Here is a 13,890-nt window from a genome sequence, read left to right as displayed (position 1 = left end):
TGAGCGAATCAAATAGGTATGCTGTTAGTTTACAGTAATGCCTTACTGAACCGGTGGGAAATTACCCTAAATATGTTTCATTTTACCTGTATTTCCATGACCCCCTCTCTTCAGACAGCCAGGATTTTAGAGTCAGGATTCAGCCCACCCCCGATCCCTGCTACCCAGTACACCAGAAGAACAGCCAGGACTTCACTCTCTCCAGGCACCCTGGACATCCCCCCTCCCCACTACTCACTTGAAAGCCAGAAGAACAGCCAAGACCTTTGGAACGAGGAAGAACATCAGGGTCCTTCACAACCCTTTCAACAGCCAGGGCTTCTTCTTGGAACGTCAAGCTGTCCTCCCACTCGGACAGGCACCCAGGACTCCCACTCCCCACCCACCCGAACAATGCAACCATCACTAAACAAAGACCCACGCTCTGAACAAGCCAAGAAGTCGTTAATTAACCTCGACTCGGTATCTGTTCGTCCTCATCTGAATGCTGCGTGTCGCTGTGGAAGACCCTAGGTTCGAACCGCTAAGTGCCTCGAGTTGTTTCTTTTATTATTATTTTTTGATATTTTTAGCCTCTTGAAAATAACAACACATCCAACTGGAAAAAGAATGGGGAGGGAAGGAAAGGGAGAAGGGTCTGTGAGGAAGAGGATGGGGAGAGCTAGGTGGACGGGCAATAAACTGAAAAAATGATGACGAAACTTGACAAGACTTTGCATTCAAGACTGCAATATGTGTGGAGAAGTGGATCATGATACACAACTGCCGAGGAAGACAACAACACTGTCTGTCCACATGGGCTATGAGGCATTCCAGAAACCACCGTGGTAAACCTAACACTGTGTGTGTGAGTGACTGGGAGCAGACAACACGATGTGGGTGGCAACGTTTCAGCGTGGATACAACACCGTTTGCGTGAAACACATGGGCGGAATCTGTCACAGAAATGTATTGACCAACTTACTGCAGAGCGTCTGCCACTGTGACTGAATGTCATCTGTACACAGAAGATATATGACTGCATCACATTCAGGATGATAATTATATAGATGTGACTGGATGACATTCTGAAACTGACATAAAATGTATGACAGTATGGGACAGTCCGGAGGTCAAACAAACGAATAATACTTATACAAAGGGAACAAGACCATGTTATGTTTAGGAACATAACTGTAATATTTGGGATTTACAGAGGGAACACGACTGTCCAACACCAGGAGTATACAGAGGGAACATGACTGTGTGATATGTGGGAGTGTACAGAGGGAACATGACTGTGTGATATGTGGGAGTGTACAGAGGGAACATGACTGTGTGATATGTGGGAGTGTACAGAGGGAACATGACTATGTGGCATCTGGGAGCAAAAGGGGGAGCATGACTATGTGGCATCTGGGAGCATACAGAAGGAACATGACTGGGATATCTAGGAGTATATACAGGGAACATATACAGAAGGAGTATGACTCTGTGGTATCTTGGAGTATACAGAGGGAATATGACTGTATGATATCTGGGAGTATACAGAGGGAACATGACTGTGTAGTACAGGGGGAAATACAGAGGGAACAAGACTGTGATATCTGAGAGTACAGAGGGAACATGACTGTGATATCTGGGAGTATACAGAGGGAACATGACTGTGATATCTAGGAGTATACAGAGGGAACATGACTGTGATATCTAGGAGTATACAGAGGGAACATAACTGTGACACCAGGGAGTAAACAGAGGGAACATGACTGTGACATCTGTGAAGGGAAATGATTGTGTGGCAGCTGGGAATACACAGAGGGAATACGACTGTGATATCATCTCATATGGGAGTATATGGAGTAAACATGACAGTGTGATATTTGGAAATATAAAGAGGGAATATGACTGTGTGATATCTAGGAGTATACATAGGGAATGTGACAGCGTGATATTTGTATGTGGAGTTAATGACTATGTAGTATACAGGAATATACGCAGAGAACATGGCTGTGTGACGTCTGTCAGTATGCAGAGGGAACGTGAATGTGTAATCTGGGAATATACAGAGTAAACATGAGTATGTGGTATAAGGGAATATACAGAAGGAAGAAGACATTGGACAGTATACGCAAAGTAGGTGTGATCGTGTGTAGCATCTAGAAGTACAATACAATTCCATACTACACAGTACAACATAATGCAATACACGGTTTACAGTACAATATATGACAATACAGTACAGCACACACACACACACACAGAGAGAGAGAGAGAGAGAGAGAGAGAGAGAGAGAGAGAGAGAAACAAACAAACACACACACACAAACACACACACAAACACACACACCCTTATGTTCATATGATAAGTATGTTGATAGTATCTAACGTAGATTGTACCTTGCTTCAATTATTGCTTTGACATGCATTCACAGGTCTGCTATGATTGATTTAGATATCGTCATTTTGTCATGAAATGCTCATAGGCAGTATTCCATTTATTTTCTTTCCAACGTCACAGCCAGTGACGAAGTGTTGACATGGAAATCTTTTCGTCTCCGCTCACTATCTGGTATTCAGACACAAATGAACTGTTCATGAATATCATAAGGACGATGCATTTTTTCTCATCTGCTCACACTGATCTGCATAGCACAGCAGTAATATCTATTTAATGAAAGGTTAGGATTTATGTTTCCCGCGTTCAGTAGAGGAAATCTAACTGTAGAACAAAGGCCTGAATTTACTGTGCTGATGTTTGGCTTCTTCAGCGCAATCCGATAATTTGCGTAAGTTCATTAGCTTGCTGCACCACTTTCTGCTCAAGACTTGCAATGAGCATCGACTTACTATTTGATCTCCCAGTTTGACAATGTTTAATATGGAAACCACTTATTCTATAATCTTGTTCATCATTCATGTATCACTTCATAGCCTACTGATGTTATTACTGCTTTAGTAGCTAAATCCAAAGCAAGTATCAGTCTCTCTATTGTAATATATAGACATGTGTTTTACTATCCACTTGCCTTAACATGTTGTAAAATGACATTTGTTTGTTTGTGTCTTCCAGGCACTGTCTGCTTTTCTTCTTTTCCTCCTTTAACTATTGTAAAATAAAACAATAGAAAACCCTTTGTGACTGGCCTCTATATGTCTCTAGCCTGTACGTGGATCTTTCAGTCCTTTCACTCTTTTTATCCTGTTAAATCTTTAATCCTTAAAATCTCCATTATCTACCACCCCAGTTCACTGTGTTACAAAAGTGGCATCGCCGACAGGATTATTCATGAATATTCTTTTTAATGTTTTATATTCTTTGATCCTCTTATCCAAAGTAAACTCAGAGCATTAATAACCCCACCCCCACCCCCCTCCTTACCACACAGTCATTTATACAAATATACATATGGACTGTAATATCAAGGAATACACATAAAATATTGCAGTACCAAAGATTGTTCATAAAAGGTTGACTGTTATACCAAAGATAGTACACAGAGATTACTGTAGAGCGAAACGAATGAATAGCTACTGTATAAAAAAAAAAAAAGTAATGATACACAGAGAATGTATATGCAGTCTCCTGGAATACTCACAATAGTTTAAGTGTCATTGTGAGGCCACTTGGAATAAACACCAAATGTGTGGAGATGATGATGACGATGATGACGATGACGATGAGGATGAAATGGATACCAAAGTAGCGCATATCCTCGGTCAGAGACCAGGCTCTAAGCGCTTAACAAACATGGATTCGTTTGCACAAAAGGCTGTTTACTGGCTGGGTAGAGTCGACTGACAGCTGCCATTTGGCGCTAATCATTCGTTTCCCGTCTAATTCAATCAGGTTTCAGTCACGCACACAATCACACAGTTGAGATGTTGTTTGTATAAAACTGGGTGCAACAAGGCAGAGTCAAGTTGTGCATAACGCCCTGAAGACACAAATACAGGCATTTCATTTCTTTCTTTCTGCCAAAGAGAAGAGTTTTAAGGAATAACAGAAAAAAGAGGGTGGTGCAAGTATATGTATATGTAATGAGAATGACCTGTGTGTGAGTCCAAAATGCTGACTGCACACACGGAACGTCAGTGAGGACGGTGGCAGTCCCGATAAACTGAACACACACACACACACACACACGTCATGTCAGACAGAACACACACACACACACACACACACACACACACACACACACACACACGTCATGTCAGACAGAACACACACACACACACACACACACACACACACACACACACGTCATCTCAGACAGTATACACACACACGTCACATTAGACAGCACACACAATCGTCATGCCACACACACACACACACAAACACACGTCACGTTAGACAGCACACACACAAACGTCACTGATGTCAGATACGCCATGTCAGAACTCATACGCACATTCATCATGTCAGACATTCCAAACACATAAGCCATATTATACAGCCCACACATACGTTATGTAAGACGTACCACACACACACACACACACACACACACACACACACACACACGTCATATCAGACAGCACTCACATACGTTGTGTCAGACAATCCTCTACGCCACTCACGTAAAACCAGCACTGTGGTACTCAATGCTAGGAGAAACAAGATGCGAAAAAAAGTGAGAAAAAAGGAGGGTTTGGGGGTGGCAATCGGTGCTGAGGTATTTCACTTGATCATTCCCGTGTTAGCAGCGCCACACACCTTACAGCACACCACTCACTACCACACTAAAGCTCTTGTAAAAAAAACACACACACACACTTCACACTCAGCAGCGTGAAAATCACCAGGAAACAAACACACTGATAAAAACCACTTCACACCCAGCAGCGTGAAAATCACCAACGAACAAACAAACACACTGATAAAAACACTTCGCACTCAGCAGCGTGAAAATCACCAACAAATAAACACACACACGGGTAAAACCACTTCCCATGTCTGTAAGAATGAAAACCACTAAAAAGACTATGATGGGCAGTGATTTCCTAAGCTGTTATACCTCTGAAAGCTGACCATCCAATGACGGCTCCCGCCATCGGGCTCGGACGATGACGTCAGCCGTGTATTGTTCCTTCAACGTGTCAATTTCCCCGACCTTGAAGAACTGGACACACACCTGGACCTTGATCTGAAACACAGGACCGATAATTCAAATAAGGTGAAATGAATGTACCGTTACTGGTTACACCGTCTTGGAAAGTGACATTTACAGAAGAACACGGAACTTGCTTTTGTGTATTGTATTGTATTGTATTACGTTTGTCATAACAGAGTTCGCTGTGTGAAATTCAAGCTGTTCACCCTGGAGACGGCCATAGTGCAGCGTCATTCTTTTTTCTTTTTTTTCTTCTGTCAAGAAGTGAATTTGTTTTTCTATCACAGTAGATTTTCTACAGAAATTAGGCAAGGACAACTCTTTTGCTACACTGGCTTCTTATACGTGACGTCAGTAAAGGCATAATACAGACGGGACCTCGGTTTATCATCTCAACCATCGGAAATTCTTTAATGTCTTTCATCTTTCAAAATAAAACACCAACAAAAATCAAAGTGCCAGGTCAGAGGTTCTCTTCTGCTACCGGTAACAGTACTACTTACATCATGTGGGGAGTAAACCCATCCAGAGAATCCGATCTGGAAAGGGATGGGCTCCGCCAGAAGTGACTTGCTCAAGACACGCTACATGAAGAACAAAACAACAATAACCATACCGGCTCTGTCGTCACCCAGACTAACAAGGCCCGCGTCTATCGACAGCCAGATCAACAAGAAAGATCCGTGGAAGAGATAATATCGCGAATGCCACTTGGGATGTAAGAACACTGGCCTATGCAGGAAAAGTGCAAAACCTTTTACATGAACTGAAGCAGTATACATGGCACATTGTAAGACCGTTAAGTCAAATGGCCAGGCCCGGTTGAACATCAAGCAGAAGGACATGACTGTTTTCCTCTGTAGTGGAGACCTGAACAAATACACTAATGGAGTAGGTTTCCTTGTTAACAAGAACATCAAGAACTCTGTCCTTGGATGCTGCTCAATATCCAGCAGCGTAATTACCATCAGAATGCGGGCAGGACCCTTTAACATGACCATTATGCAAGTTTGTGCTCAGACCTCAGAATAAGATGACGAACAAGTGGTGGAATTCTACACCAAACTCCAAGACGCTATTGACAGAATGGATAAAAAAAGAAGAAAAAAAAAGACACGCTCATCATCCAAGAGAATGGAATGCAAAGGTCAGCACTGAGTCTCTTAAAGACTGGAATAAGTTCTGCAGTCCCTCTTGTATTGACACCACCAAAGAGCGAGTTTGCCAGCTACAACAACATGATTCTGGCTAACACTTTTGAAGAACACTGGACATGGCACACACCTGGTGGATCTTATCACAATCAGATCGACTTCATACTGGTACAAAATTAATTCCAGTTGGGCATCAACTGACCAAAGACTAGGACGTTCCCTGGTGCAAATACTGGAAGTGACCAAGACTTTGTTATCATGAACTTCAGAGTCAAGCTCAAGAAGATTAACAAACAGTAACAGAAATTCAATCTTGACAGACTGACGGACCCTTCCATCAGTGAATTCTTAAAAAGCAATATTTGGTGGAAAGTTTGTACCACTCCTGCTAGTTTGATGATGATGTCGAAGTGATGACCGCCACTTTCAACACAATAATGACTGAATCAACCAATGATTCGCTTGGAAAACTCAACCCTGGGTCACGGAGGAGATCTTGGACTTGTGTGATGAACGAAGAGACATGAAGAACGCCAGGTAAACAAGTAGAACAGCAGAATAAAAAAGATGTAAGAAAAAAGAACAGACAAGGAACGAAGAAATACAGTGAAGACTGGATTGAAGAACAGTGCAATGGAATAGAATGCCTGAACAACAACAGTAGAAAGGCATTCCAAGTTGTGAAAGGTATGACAAAGCAAAGGCAGTCCAGAGTAAGCACGATACAAAACAAAGAAGAAAAGTGCCTCACAGAAGAAAACGATATTGTAAGAAGATGGACAGAATATTGTAGATAGCTTTACAACCATCAGACAAATGGAGACATCGGTGTACTCTCAAGCCATTTGCCAACATACAATAATGACTTTCCAATACTGTGTCAAGAGCCGGAGATCACTGAAGGACAGAAAAGCAACAGGCTTTGACAACATACCAGCTGAACTGATAAAACAAGGAAAGGCAGTAACAGATGTCTTTACCAACATCTGCAACAAAATCTGGCAGAATGGAGAATGGCCAAAACATGAAAAAAGTCTTTAATCATTACTCTACCCAAGAAAGCTGAGTCAGTTCAGGGGCATAGCCCTTGCTACTGATACCATGTAACCCAGTACAACATGCCGCTTGTGAAGTCTCCCAACGATGGACCAGGCGGAGGAAACCTTTCCCAACGGCTGTGAAGGCGGAAGAGGATGACCAAAGGGCAGGGGGAGCTCTTGTCCTTGGCTGGAAGTCCTCCTACGAGACGGAGCTCCGAAGATATAATCTGCACCTGCCGAGGCCGTCCTACACGTGGCAGTATCTGCACCTGTGGGACTGTGAGCGTTGGTAGGCGATAGAGTGGGGAAGGGACTGCACAACTCCTCACTAAAAAAAAGTCACCTGTGCCGGTCAGGCAACCAGGCTAATGTCGGAACGTCGAGCTAGCCTTCAACACCCAGCTTTCCTAAGCCCTGCGGCAACGGAGAAGTGGTAACGGGGACAGACAGAGGATGGTGCTGGCAGTTCCTAGCCACGACTCTGCACGCAGGCGGCTGTGGGGTGATGTTCGTCCGCCGTAGACTGGGGCAGATGCGGCGCCCGTATCCTCCCACAGTGTCAGAGCAGCCCTTTTCAGGGACAGCCCTGCTCTCCCCACATGGGGAAGGGGAGATAAAAGGATCCCTAAACAAAGTCTGCCTCGCCTAGTACCTAGTAGGAAACCATACCTACTTGGACATCCAACACTAGCGGTCGAAAACAACAGAGGAAAAGACCCAGGAGTCATGCCCTGACTCTGGGTGCCTGGAATGTTCGCACCCTACTCGACAGAGACGACAGACCAGAAAGACGCACAGCGCTTATTGTTAGAATGCTTGATCGCTACCAGGTGGACATAGCAGCCCTGAGCGAAACCAGGTTTGCTGGTGAAACCCAGCTGGAGGAAGTTGGAGGGGGCTACACCTTCTACTGCATTGGGAAGCCAGATGGCACCCCAAGAACCTCAGGCCTGGGCTTTGCCATACGAACCAAACTTGCACCACAGCTTGACAGCCTTCCACGTGGGATAAACGATAGGCTGATGACCCTGTACAAGAACACATGGATGCACCCCCGCTCCAAGCAATGGCACATGCTGGACTATGTGATTGTCCGGCAGAAGGACAGAGGTGATGTTTCCATTACACGCTGCATGAGAGGAGCAGTCTGTTGGTCGGACCATCACCTGGTACGCAGCAAGATGAACATGACTTGCACGCAAGCTCGAGCCAACCAGGCAGAAACTCCCTAGGAAGCTGAACATCCACCGCCTCCCTATCACCAAGGACGTGCTGCAGCAGCAAATCCAAGCAGCTCTGCAAGACATTCCTGCATCTACTGATGTAGAAGAGGTATGGAGCACCTTTGGAGATGCTGTGTACACAGCAGCAGCTGACACACTCGGTTTTGTACAGAGGAGCCACAAAGACTGGTTTGACGAGAACAACTCTGGAATCTCCAAGCTCCTGAACACACTGCATATACGACATCAGGATCTCGTTTCTGATAAAGACTGCCAGAGGAAGGAGAACCAGTTCTTGCAAACTAAGCAACTTGTACAGAAGAGGCTGCGTGAGATGAAGAACACCTGGTGGGAGAGAAAGTCAGAAGAGCTTCAGTCCGCTGCTGATGCTCACGACATGGAGACCTTCCATGATGGTCTCCGAGCTGTGTATGGGCCGAGAGTCACAGGATCAACCCCTGTCCGATCCTTGGACCAGACCACCCTCCTGACAGACAAGAAAGACATCCTTGCCTGCAGGGCAGAGCACTTCAACACCCTCCTCAACAGGGACTCGTCCGTATCTGACGAGGCAATTGCAGCCGTCCCACAGCTACCAGTCAATGACTCGCTAGCTGCCCCTCCCACCAAGGCCGATACCCGGAAGGCCCTGAAGTTGACAACGTCAGGAAAAGCACCAGGAGCGGATGGAATCCAGGCCGACATCTACAAGTATGGAGGCGAGGTGCTGACAGACAAGCTGACGGCCCTGTTCCAGTCTATCTGTGAAAGAGGGGAGGCCCCCCAGGATTTCAAGGATGCTTCAATTGTCTACATTTATAAACGGAAGGGAGACAAAACATCCTCCACCGTGGAATCTCTCTCCTCTGGATCGCCAGCAAGATCTTCGCCCACATCATACTGAACAGACTGGTTGGCCATGTCTCCAACACAGTCATCCCTGGAGCACAGTGCGGCTTCCGCTCAGTCAGGGGAACATGTGACATGGTGTTTGCCACATGCCAGATGCAAGAGCAGTGCCGTGAGCAGAACAAGGAGCTCCACATGGTCATTGTAGACCTGACTAAGGCCTTCGACACGATGAACCGCCGTGGTCTGTGGAAGATCCTTCTAAAGTTTGGCTGCCCAGAGAGCCTAATCCAGCTGATTGCGTCATTCCACGATGGCATGCAGGCGCGAGTACAGGAAAATAGTAATATGTCGGACCCGTTCCCTGTGGTAAATGGAGTGACGCAGGGCTGCGTCCTGGCGTCCAACTGTTCTCCATTCTCTTCTCTGCCATGCTGATTGACGCCTTCCAAGACTGTGACCGGGGCATCTGCATTCAGTTTCGCACAGATGGCAAACTTTTCAACTTGCGGCGACTCCACGCCAGGTCCAGGGTGTTTGAGGCACTGTTGAGAGAGTTCCTCTTCGCTGATGACTGTGCGTTTGCTGCACACCCCCATGAGGACATGCAGTTCATTATGGACAGGTTCTCAACCTCCTGCAGGGGCTTTGGACTCACCATCAGCCTCAGCAAGACCGAGTCCATGTACCAACCAGCTAGCTCACAGAACGCTAGTGCCTTCCCCCTCCCCCCCACCTGCAATCAAGATCGATGACACAGAGATCAAGTCAGTCGACAAGTTTTGCTACCTGGGCAGCACCCTATGCAGCAACGGAGCCCTTGATACAGAAGTGACGCTGCGCATTGCCAAGACCAGCTCCGCCTTTGGCAGACTCAACAACAGGCTATGGATCAACAAAGGCAACAGGCTCAGCACCAAAATCAAAACCTACAGAGCTGTTGTGCTGACCACCTTGTTGTATTGCTGTGAAACATGGACGACGTATCGCCGTCACATTCAACAACTTGAGCAGTTTCACCAGAGATGCCTACGAAAGATCCTCGGCATAAAGTGGCAAGACAGGGTCTCCAACTTGCAGGTCCTAGAGAGGAGCAGCCTGCCCAGCATCAAAAAGCCTGCTGATCCAGTGGCAGCTACGCTGGACAGGACACGTTGTCCGCTTGACAGACAGCAGGATCCCGAAGGTGCTCTTGTATGGCCAGCTGAAGGAAGGCCACCATGAACTTGGGAGACCCTGCAAGCGCTTCAAGGACACCTTGAAGACAAACCTCAAATCATGTGGCAGAGAAATCGCTTCCTGGGAAACTGATGCCCTTGACCGCTCTCACTGGAGGATGCTGTGCTCTAGTGGCATAAAGACCTTTGAAAACAAGAGAACGCTGGCCATTAAGGAGAAGCGTGAGCGAAGGAAGCAGGGCGCAGCTTCTGGAGACGTTTTCCCTTGCAACACCTGTGGGAAGTGCTGCGCATCCAGAATCGGCTTCGTCTCCCATATGAGGACACACACCGACAGATAAGCCTGGCTGCCTGCTCATCCGTCGGACCGACGGGAGACTCCATCACCCAAGAAAGGCAACTTACAACTATGCCAGAATTACAGAAGTATCAGTCTGATCAGCCATCCAAGCAAAGTGATGCTCAAATAAGTAATCCTGAACAGACCACAGGTAGAAGTCTTTGCAGAAGAACAAGCTGGGTTACGCAGTGGGAGAAAAACTACAGAACAGATTTCAACCTTCGTGGTCAGTGTAAGAAATATAGCCAACACCAACAAAACATCTACCACGTCTTCATCGACCTTATGAAGGCATTTGACCAAGTGTGGCATGATGCACTGTGAGCAACCATGAAGAAATACAGCACGGTCAAACGCTGATCATCACCACAAAACTGCTGTACAGAAAAGCCAGCTGTCAGTCCTTGTTCAAGGAACTGTCGGCGACTAGTTCCACACGTCAGTTGGGGTCCGTCAAGGCTGTCTTCTGTCTCCTACAATCTTCGACATCTTCCTGGAATGTATAATGACTGATGCCCTGGAAGGACACGTTGGCACCGTCAAGAAGGGGAGACATACCATCACAAACGTACGCTTTGCTGATGATATTGATGGGCTGGCTCGCACAGAGGAAGAATAAGCGAAACTGGTGAACTACTTGCTCGAAAGAACAACCAAGTACGGAATGGAGATCAGCGCTGAGAAGAAGAAACACATGGCAAATAGCAAAGACCCTATTGAGACCAATATCAATGTCAGTGGTCAACAGCTGAAAAGAATAAAATAGTTTAAGTACTTTGGTGTCATCGTCATGTGAAAAAGGGTCCAAGACAGAAATACTGGTAAGAGCGGTGCATGAAGAGACAAGAACATCAGTCTCAGAACAAAGCTGATGCTCCTGCATGCACTGGTTCTTTCTATTTTATTGTATGCATATGAGTCATTGACTTTTTCAGCAGAGCTTCAGAGAAAAAAATCCAAGCATGGAAAAGAGATGCTTCAGGATACTCCTTGGCATCTCCTACAAAAATTGCATTACAAGCAAAGAAGTCAGGAAAACCATCAAACAGCACGCTGGTTGGTATGAAGACCAATTGACCACAATGAAAAAAGGGAAATTAGATGGTATGGCGACGTGACCATATCCGACGGACTCTCCAAGACCATCCTTCAGGGAGCAATGCAGGGGGAAAGGTAACAAGGTAGACAACGAATGAAGCGGGCAGACAACATCACTGAGTGGACAATCCAGATTTCGGGACCAGTGACAGTGACAGTAATCTTTCAAAGTCAGCATTCTTACTATAAAAAAAGACAAATGAAAAAAAAAAAAAAAAAAAAAAGCTGTCAGTTCATCTCTGTCTCGGTTGTCTGCACCCTTTCTATCTGTTTTTGTCTCTGTCCCTCTCTGCCTCTGCATCTTTCTGTCTCAGCTTCCCCCTCATCTCTTTCTCTCTCCCTTCATCCATCCTGCCTGCCTGCCGCCCCCCCCCCCTCCCCCGCCCCCCCTTCCCTCTCATGTTCTCTTTCAAGCACACAGAAAAGCAAGTGAACATAAGCACAAAAAGGCAATGACCGCGCCTGGGAACACACAAAGACACAGACACAGACACACACAAATACACGCGGGCGGAAAAACAACGGTTTATTTAAAACACACACGACTGAATTCCGAGTCAGCTATATAAATATCCGTTTCCATCCTCTAGTCCCCTTCCTTCTCACGATCGGGCAAACTCCCATAGGAGTGTCTTTGTGCACACAATCTTCATTTGTTGGCAAAACCAACAGATACTGAAGACATATACTGGCTGTAAAGAAAAAATGAACGAGCCACACACATAATGGTAACATCAAGGCTTTGAGAAAATTCACTGGTGTATGTGTACGTGAGCGAGCACGCGCGTGTGTGTATGTGTGTTACCAGGCGTGTTCATTGTATTTTTGTGCGTTTGTTCACACACACACACACACACACACACACAGAGGCACAAGCTTGGTGTTAATAAAATACATAGTATAAAGAAACATAAAGAACAAACACACACACTCATACACACACACTCAGGCAGACAGACAGAGGGAGAGCAACAGACAGCCAAGAAGACAGACAGACAGAGACAGAGAGAGACAGAGAGAAGTCGAAGTCGAAGTCGAAGTCTTTTAATTGTCAGACCACAGTTCCATAACAATGGAGTTGACAAGGACAAACAGAATTAATAGGGAAATGAATATTAGGACAACCATTGAACTACATGGGCATCGATAACGATTCTAGAGCATTTGCTCGTAATGAAAGCGCCTTGAATACAAATTTGCATATACTGAAACTCAATCTCTCACTCGCACAAGATAACAACATAGACATCTTAAAAGCACTTGGATGTTTGTGAAATTTAGCAGGACTAAACTGAGAACGCAGAGAACAGTACTTAGGGCAGACCAATAGAAAATGCATTTCGGTTTCCGGAGTGTCATCACAAAAAGGACAATTCCTACTTTCCCCATCATAATTAAACTGCAAAAAGTGTGAGCGCAAGTTGGACATTCCAATTCTAAACCGCGAAAAAACTCGGCGTATATTTATATATTTGACACTGTTCAAGTAAGGTTTAAGTGACAAGGATTGGTTGTAAGCTGAATACACATCATAAAAAGCGTGAGACAGGAGAGCTGAATGTCAGTCTTGAGTAAAGCAATCAACCAGACGCTGCTTAAATTCAATAATAAACATTTTGACATTACCAACTGACTGAGCCTCCCAAACAACACCATATCCAACTTTATACAAAACAATAATTATGACTTTGCAATGATAACATCATATTATAAGCTTTCTTGGGGAAACGGTCATTATCCATAAAGACAACACGAAGCCAAACTTTAATGCACTTGTAGTAGGTGGTCACAGGCGATAGCGACCAAGTTCACCGCAAATCAAGTGTCTTGGTGCTCTCTGACTCACGCCCAAAAGACGCTTCATTGCAGACAGGTGCACCCTTTCAATGCACTCTTGATTTCCAGTCAAACCCCA

General features: G+C 45.4%; 1 protein-coding gene across 5 annotated transcripts in view; it reads right to left on the bottom strand.

Moving 5' to 3' along the window:
- LOC143282248 (cys-loop ligand-gated ion channel-like) overlaps positions 1 to 13,890 on the bottom strand; it is a 250,067-nt gene that overhangs the window by 72,349 nt on the left and 163,828 nt on the right. For all 5 annotated transcript variants that reach the window (XR_013055232.1, XM_076587847.1, XM_076587857.1 and 2 more), the window contains one exon: positions 4,998 to 5,126. Coding sequence is in view for 4 of the 5 variants with exons in the window: in XM_076587847.1 (XP_076443962.1) it covers positions 4,998 to 5,126 (129 nt within the window). In the remaining variant the exon portion in view is untranslated. The remainder of the gene's footprint in view (positions 1 to 4,997; positions 5,127 to 13,890) is intronic.

The sequence above is a fragment of the Babylonia areolata genome, chromosome 1 (genome assembly GCF_041734735.1).
Source record: "Babylonia areolata isolate BAREFJ2019XMU chromosome 1, ASM4173473v1, whole genome shotgun sequence".
In the NCBI taxonomy this organism is placed as follows: domain Eukaryota; kingdom Metazoa; phylum Mollusca; class Gastropoda; order Neogastropoda; family Buccinidae; genus Babylonia; species Babylonia areolata.
The sequence above is the reverse complement of the archived record's forward strand: the minus strand, read 5'-3'. Positions and strand labels throughout refer to the sequence as shown.